The sequence below is a fragment of the Xiphias gladius genome, chromosome 21, assembly GCF_016859285.1.
Source record: "Xiphias gladius isolate SHS-SW01 ecotype Sanya breed wild chromosome 21, ASM1685928v1, whole genome shotgun sequence".
Taxonomy (NCBI): Eukaryota; Metazoa; Chordata; class Actinopteri; order Istiophoriformes; family Xiphiidae; genus Xiphias; species Xiphias gladius.
In genome coordinates, this window is record NC_053420.1 from 18,251,532 (window position 1) to 18,259,877 (window position 8,346).

General features: G+C 40.5%; 1 protein-coding gene across 1 annotated transcript; it reads right to left on the bottom strand.

Annotated features, from left to right (window-relative positions):
• Positions 1-1,210: 1,210 nt before the first annotated feature.
• pa2g4a (proliferation-associated 2G4, a) lies at positions 1,211-7,464 on the bottom strand. The gene is made up of 13 exons (XM_040116226.1): positions 7,260-7,464; positions 5,896-6,024; positions 5,492-5,597; positions 4,524-4,593; positions 4,343-4,435; positions 3,907-3,970; positions 3,623-3,701; positions 2,860-2,938; positions 2,594-2,727; positions 2,357-2,451; positions 2,109-2,236; positions 1,953-2,006; positions 1,211-1,746 (listed from the first exon to the last, which is right to left on the bottom strand). Exons 1-13 carry the CDS (start codon positions 7,339-7,341, stop codon positions 1,684-1,686), a joined length of 1,176 nt encoding a protein of 391 aa, XP_039972160.1. The 5' UTR covers positions 7,342-7,464; the 3' UTR covers positions 1,211-1,683.
• Between the last annotated feature and the right edge of the window lie 882 nt (positions 7,465-8,346).

An 8,346-nucleotide genomic window follows, 5' to 3' on the forward strand; every position in this document is an offset into this window, starting at 1 on the left:
CTACTTCTGTATAAACAGCTTAGAGACGCTGTACCTCAAGGTCTTCTCCATTAACACCATATTTTTTTCTAAACTTAAAACCTTACTGTTCGGACATATACTAGCAGCTAGCCTTAACATTGTACAGAACTTTGACAAAGACCTTCACAGAAGACAAACAGAAGTGTATGAAAAATGTTTTTATTTCATTAGATGTAAAGTTCCATCAACCACCGACTGAGCTACAAAGTCGGATTTTACTTTTCTCAACATATTCACTTGTTGACAAATCTGACAAAACACTGTCCCAGCACTCAAAATGAAACTCAGACCTGAAATGATCTCACTGGTCCAACTACACTGAAGACAGCCCCCGCCCCCCTTTTTTTAAAAACCTGTTCAGCTCTAGTTTTGATGTTTCACAAGACCAATGATATAGTAAAGCAAGTAATGTGTGTCACAAATAGAAAAAAAAGCTTTCAAAATTGGAACATAAAGATTTCTATCTTTTCATAAAGTTCAATGGGAATGGCAGTAAACGCAGCAGTTTGTTCCCTAAAGTCAAGCTGATTACAACTGTGGGTGTTGTTTGCTTGTACACTTAAGTATTTTCAGGTCTTCTGCTCGGGTTATTGCTTTGAACGAAAAAAAAAAAAAAATCTAAATGTGGTTAAAACACTGTAGTTTCGGCAAAAAATTTGGTCAGTTCATGATGATAGAAGAGTAACCATAACCCATCACTACATTTAACTATGGAGCAAAAGCCATCTATTATATTACAATCCCAATTGGTGTAAATTTTAAGTTACATTTTTGGAATTACTGTAATATTGTCTCTAGTTTCTTATTTCATGAGTAGAGCAAATTCATACTTTAACCCTTTACTGCATAGTGTAGTCAAGAAAAACTAGTTTTTGATGAAACGTTTTAAATGCCTAAGGTCTCAATTGTTTAATAATGCATGGCTAAAATCATCATCATCCCCACTGCTTCACACACTTAAGAGGTGACAAGGTTCTCCTTAACCTTCCATAAGCAGCAGGATATCAATTTTGGATTTAAAGTTTTGTTTAAATATCAACAAGTTCAGACAACTTGTTTTAACTTTGTTGCCAAAGGGAAACAACGTGTGACATTTTGGTCGAAACATCCCATTCAAGCAACAGGGAGTCCCCCCAGTGGACTCAGATACACTTATGCCTTTACAATTAGATGAAAAATATGACAAAAATATCTACTGACCCTTTACTCATAGATGGATGTACAAAACATGGACTGATTCACTCCCATTAATGCCCACTGTAAGTTTCAGTTTTACTGAAAAGGACATTTTCCGCTGCAAATAATACAAGCATGAAGAGGACCAAAAGATTTTTAAAGTTACAAAAACAGGCACTGGTCGCACATTTACCATTTGGCAACAAGACTTTTCAAAGATGTAAAACTATTTGCAAATAGTCTGTATTTTCTATTCAAGTTAATAAAAAACACAGCAAAAATCCTTCCATGGTACTTTTCTTCAATGCAGTAAAGGGTTAAGCATCCATGTAGGATCCTACAAATATCCAACTGATTTCTGAAATCAACTACTAGGGGGTTTTAAGGGCAGAGAGTTTGGGGCAATTTGTCATGTCTTCTCTTGCTTCTCTGTGGGGTCTTGCATGTGTGGAAAGGCAGTATTTATTTTTTTATTCATTTATTTATTTATCCTGCTGCTTCTGTGTCCTCAGTTGACTGTCCAGTTGCATTTTCTGCCGTCTTTGAGGCCTGTAGGATGTGAAAAAGGTGGTACAGATCAGTAAACCGAGGCAATGTTAAACCAAATCTGTAGGCTCTGCAGCTGGAAGAAGACACTTAATGAAGTAAATGGTAGCATAGGGAGAGACTTTCAAGTCTGGTTTTGTTGACTGTATACACATGAGCTCAATGAGCTGTGGATCACTCCTACATTCATTGTTAGAAAAATAATTTACCTTCTTTTTCTTTTTCTTCTGTGTTTTACGGCTTGCAGAGCTCTGTAGTAAAGTCTAGGGAAGACAGGTATAAAATGAGTACCATGTTTAATGCAGCCACTTTGTGTGTGTGTGATGAAGGAGCTTGATGCAAAGCCAGTCATTTCAAAGCCTTACCCTTAGCTCTGGATCCTGAACTTCATGCTCTGACTTGTAGAGCTCTGGATCGAAGGGTCCGTTGGTGATTCTGTGAGGCCCGTTGGCCATCAGCATCACCGTGAACTTAAACTGAGCTACAAACTCTCCTGAGAACAAAGACACAGAAAGGTTGAGGCAGTAAATAAAAAGTGACAGTTGTCGAAAAGAACAAACATGTTAAAGAGGAAGGTAAAAAAACAAAAAAACAAAAACAAACAAACACTCACCTTCTTTCTCATGCAGCACACTGAAGGGCTGTAGCAATTCATGCTTGGCACACTCCACTACACCCAGACGGGCTTTGGCCTCATCCTCAAATGCCCTGATGGAAAATGGATGGTGGTATTAACTAAGTGCTTAAGCCAAAGAACATTAATATTCAAATTGCAATTAATCTATTCAAAACTTCAGCAGGGGGTGGACTATGTATGTTAGTAGCTTCATGTTAAGTGTGGTGTTCATACCTAAGAGTGAAGGGCATGGCATCAAAGCGGCGTTCAACTTCGCTGAAGAACGTACGGGAAGTTTTCATCTTCAAGCCATACTGCTTACTGGGGTCCCTCTTATAAATGGTGGTCCTCAGACCTCCATCTCGGGCCTAAAAATTGTAAATGACAAGAGGGTAAAAACAATAAATGTCAGTTTTTTGACACTAAAGTGGTTATTAGCTGCAGCGGAAATACGCACTTTAAGTGGCTGTGGATAAAGAGAGACAAGAGAGGACACTCACCTTCCCTTCTCCAGTGCTAATCAAGACGTCCACAGCGTAGACTTCATGTACCTCAAACTCTGCCTTCTCATGGTCCTTCCTGAAAATCAAGTATCAACCGCAGCCAGTCAAAAAAAGGCAAGTAACATATTTTGCACTGTCTTCATACTCAACGTTGATACAGCCACCTAAGATAGTTACGGTACATCGCTTCAGGATAATCAACAGACCTCACTGTAAATAGCTTTAAGAACTACATTATTCCACTGAAGACGTCAGTCCAATGTCTTTCTGAGTTTTTCCAAGTGTAATTTTGGTTGGTTGTTTTCAGTACCACAAACCATATTCCATTCATTTCCATTATATTGGAGCAGTGGCAGAAGAGTCAAAAACTGAAACTTAATTTCTGCCTAGACTGGGATAAGAGGGAAACATGCATCTTTGTGATGGGTGACCCTTGACCCTTAATGTGGTCAAGTTTGAGGATTATGGTAATATACAAGACATTACAGGTCAAATTGGTCAGATGCTTAGAAAAAAATTCTCAAGTCTGTGATCAGATGGTAAATTAAAAGAAAATTATAAGGAAATGAAGAAAGCCAAAAAATATTAACTAGTGCACCTGAACGAACGGACAAGCAGCTTTGTGCAATATTTAAATGTAATTTATTAAATGACAGTACCAAATTCAACTGGTAGTCAGTACATGCAAACATTCTTATGATCTCAGTGTTTACTACAATTGAAAACAACCACAGAACACTTCAGACTTCCCTAAATGTACCTTTGCTGGTCTGTTGGGTTCTGGATGATGGTCTTCTCTCCATCTATGACATGCTGCTTTAGCTGATGAGACAGCATACCTATGAAAAACACAGAGCCAGGCAGAAAAACTAATATTTAAACTGGAGAGGTGAACCATCCTCCTATTACGTGAACAAATCTGAAGAGATTCAACTAGATAATATAAAGACTGAAGTCAGCCAAATGTTAACACTTGTGGTTGCCCTGAATACCTTCTCCATGACACGGCACACTGAGGGAAACAAACTTTTAATAGACACTCACCCTCGATAGGTGAGCATTTGAACGACTGAGCGATCTTGTTCCAGGCTTCTGTCACTTGAGTGTTCTGAGAGACAGAGAAAAAAAATCGTTACTTTCACATGCAACATACAGTTTTAACTGACCAATTTTTTAAAAAATGCAAAAAGCTAGGAGCTGACATGCAGTCTGAAGACAGCTATTCAAACCACAGTCAATAATGTGATCTATTTTTTTTAACAATGGTGGATACAGAGAGGAAGGGAGAGCAGCAGGGCAAGACTATTTGAGGATCTGCAGCGAATTACGAGAGAAAACTGCTCAAAAAGATGATTTTCACACACTGAACCATGTAGGCAGAGTTTTAAGACCCGTCTCAAGCATTTTAAGCCACTGTAGAGAAGGTCACTCATTCATGTGGCTGAGATGGAAGAAACTGTGAGGAGGAGGTTAAATGTACCTGGTTACCAGGTTTAACAAGGCGAAGAGCTGCTTCTGCACACAGATGGGCTGCTTTGATTACATCAGCTTTGCGGCCTGTGATGGGGTTCTCCTGCAGAATTAAGACACAGTGAGAAGAGGACTTGAGGGTGTGCTCTAAAAAGACACAAAACTGGGGGTATTTTTAAAAAGGCCCTTACCTTACTGGCTCCCACAACAAAGCTGTGAGCAACATTGGCAATGAAGCCGTCGACATGAACCCCTAGATCTCTATACAATATAAGACGAAAAGAAGAGAGGAGAGTATGAATTAACTGTAAAACAAAAGGAAATTTACCATGTGTCAAATTCCTTGCAAGTTTAACTGCCACCCAGCTGTCAAGATTTTTTAATGTTGATGCAGGAGCCAATCGATCGAATCAACATGGGAAGGACAAAAAGTCAACTATGTTCCACTTTGGAAAATGAGACTAATAAAAGACTAAATAAGAGAAGGTCAGACAAAAATAAATCTACTTAATCCGTTATGACTGTTAAATGGCAGTTATATTCCTAGGTGAATTTCTTTTTGGCTGTACATCAGCTGGAATACAGTGAGGGACTTATTGTGCATTCAAAGGAGAAGCAATACAGATGGTAATAAATTGAATAGACATGCCCAGCCAGACAGTTAGGCTATGAGTGTGTGAAAAGTGAGCAACATACAAACCTATTGTGTGTAAACACATCGCCATGAGCTATAACAAAAACCTTTAAAACACTGAAAATCCACATGTAACACAAAAGACGTTACAGAGGACGAAGACATTAGTGGCAATACAACAACTAAGATGAGCTGACTTCCTTTCTCAAAGCACAGCATTGTGTTAGAAAAATGTGATAAAATGGGATTCAGCAGATGGATGACCATCGAGGCTAAAATCCAACATATCACTTTAAAAACTGCAAAAACACCTGTTCTAAAAACATCCAACCTTACTTGTCGTTTGCCACAGAGGACAGACAGGAAGACAAGACCTTACTGAGGAAGCAGACAATCAACATCAGAGAGAAAACCCTCACACACAAGCCGGGCTATCACATAGAAAGAAGGGAGGACAAGACACTGGGAGACTCAAGACACACGGGGGAAGGAGGGGGTGACATTATTGCAGAGCGTGGTGCCTACATTTTGACCAGATCCCCATCTTTAAGTGTGTAGTCAGGGTCACTCTTCAGGGGAGAGAAGTGGCAAACACAGTTATTGACTGAGACGCTGGTGGGAAAGGCAATGCCTAGAAGAGGGAAAAGAGAACCACCAAGTCTTTCATTTGGAAATCATCCACAAGTTTAGCAAGAAAACTATACAAGGAAGGAGGGAGTGACACTTGGATCACCTAATAAAGTTACACTCTCATACTCTGCCACCATATTAGTGGTTTTTAAAAACCCCTGCTGTTATTAAAACTACTTAAGGCTGTGTGAAATTCCACAACAAACACACGACCAACAATTTGCGTGACTGCGCCTAGGCTCTTCTTGATGGGTCCACATCAGCTCAGCTCAGACATGCTTGTATCATCTCTGCCTCACCTTTCTTCATTTCCTTTTCCTTCTTGAAGACCTTTCCGGTCTCAGCCATGATGTATGCGTCCCCCTTCTCACAGAGGCTGAGAACAGACACCCCGGGCTTTGCTGCTTCCACGACCAGACGAAGAGCCTCTGGGTGAGACAAACAGCAAATGATTGAAAGAAGCAGGAGAAGAACTAAGCAGAGCAGTGATATGAGACCAGATATCATTTAAGATGTTGTCTCAAAATCATGCGTTACAGTTCACTGACTGTTAAAACTGAGTGAAATGAACACAGAATGCATCACGATGCACATGATTAATGATTAAAGAGGACTGATAGCGTGCAAAGTACAGAAAAAGATTTCAAAAAGGTTTGGGTGGTATGACAACAAATAACATACGACAATATAGATTTGCCCGCCATCAGAGACTTTGCTGCACTGTTTATCCCACTGCTTTAATATAATCAGCAGGCAATTTTGCAAATCAAAAACTGCTTTAAAATATTAGATGTTTATACCATTTTGGCATCATTGTGATAATGTAAGTTGCTCTGTCAGGTATTTAATGAACTAGATTTGCCAAAAACACTAATCACTTTCTGGTTATTTTCTTTCTTAAAATTTACTATATTACAATACATACTGATGCCATGGCATAAAATTACATGGACTGTGATAGAGGAGTTTATCCATATCGCCTAATGAGAAATAACTAAGTCACCCTTCACTACCAGAGAATGACTAAGTATTTTCCCCATGATACATTTTAGGGAAATAACCCAGAAATGTTAAAATACAGGGTCTGCAAATACAATCTATATATACATATATATGTATACAATAACATATAATATGGGATATATTATGCCTCTAGCAGACACATCAGCATGTCAGTTGACTGTCAGTTGAACGATTAAGGAGAAACTAACACAAACTGCTCAGCTTGGTGGTGTAAATGCAATGACGCTGAAGCGGCTTCATATCTGCGGCTGCCTGCTTATCTTTACATTTTTAGCTGACTGTACTGGGTAACGGGCTGAGCCAGCGAACTAGTTAGTTAGTTAGTTAGTTATTAGTTAGTTAGTTAACATCCCACGGTGGTCAAACAGACAAACAGCTCGCTCCATGAATCCTATAACGTCAAAACTAAGCAGCTAACAGAGGAGCTAGCCCTGACTAAAACTGAAGCGGCTGCACCTGCTAGCTAGCCTGTTAGAGCAGCATATGTGTGCCTCGCATGTAAACCACATGGCAGCTGCGGCGGTGGCGGCGGCTGCCGCCGCTGCTGTGGAGGAACTACCGTTAGCTGGCTGCACCACAGGCCGAAAATAAGAGGTCATCTCGTCCAGTCACCTACGGCTGCTCGTTTACATTAACTTACGGTTGGCGATGTCACCCCCCATCTTGTACTTGGTGACCACCAGATCCTCAGCTATGGTCTGCTCTTGCTCCTCGTCGGACATCTTGGCAGTGAAGTTTCGGTCGCTACTCGGCCCTGAAAAGCGGAAGTTCCCCGCAGCTCAGCTCGGCTCTGGTCGCTGCTGCTAACGGGGGCCTCCTGCTGCCCTCCACGCCCCTCCCACATCACCGTGACGCTTCCTCGTGTCACAGCGACCCGGACCCGCCAAAATGCAGGGGCACGTGTAGTTGGTGTGTGTGGCCCTGGCTTGTAGTGCAGTACTAACATGTCTATCCAGTGGTTGTTAAACAGTTTCCATTTTGTACTAAAGGACAGTTTAGCAGTTTTTCAAGTTTGTCCTAAAACAATAGTACGGTGAACGTTTAAACAGCTTCTGAGCGCTGTAATAATGGAAGGATTACTGAATGGGCCTACTGGGCACAGGCCCAGTGGCCCCAGGGGTCCGAGGGCCCCAGGGCCAGAACCTCTGTTTGAAGTGACTGTTAACATTTCTTGTAGGAAAGTCAATCAAACAACTACAAAGAGACATTAAATGACCACAAAGGGACTCAAAATGATTACAAAGAGAAGCATAATGGCCCATTTAGCAATACACATTGACTTTTAAGAGATGCAAAATGACCACAAAGAGAGACAAAAAGGCCATAAAACAACATAAAAAGTTTATGTGAGGCTGTCTGAGTTAAGCTGAATCAAGTGGATATCTTCCAAAGTCTTTTTAGTGTCAAATTGTCTCTCTGTGTTTCCACAGACAGTGTTCCTCTGTTGAGCTGCAGTGGGGCTAGGATTTCCATCTTCATATGTACTATGTTTTGGAACAAATTTGAAAAATTGTGAACCTATCCGCCACAAGAGACGGTTACATAAGCTACAGGTGTTGCACTGTTTACTATTAACCTTAAGAGCACGACGATGACCTGGAGAGACCTTACAGAGAATTTTTCTAAATTACAGAATCGTGTATTGCATTATTTAGGGATCCCACCAGTAACAGCCAAAAATGATCCACCTGAAAATCCCATGAGATGCAAAAAGGTGTAGATCAAGG

Excerpts from the sequence above, each read along its gene's own strand:
- pa2g4a (XM_040116226.1), bottom strand. The coding sequence starts at position 7,341 with ATGTCCGACGAGGAGCAAGAGCAGACCATAGCTGAGGATCTGGTGGTC. Across the intron at positions 2,237-2,356 it reads TGTGCTGCATGAGAAAGAAG|GAGAGTTTGTAGCTCAGTTT; the intron begins GTGAGTGTTTGT and ends CTTTGTTCTCAG. Across the intron at positions 2,007-2,108 it reads TTCAGGATCCAGAGCTAAGG|ACTTTACTACAGAGCTCTGC; the intron begins GTAAGGCTTTGA and ends TGTCTTCCCTAG.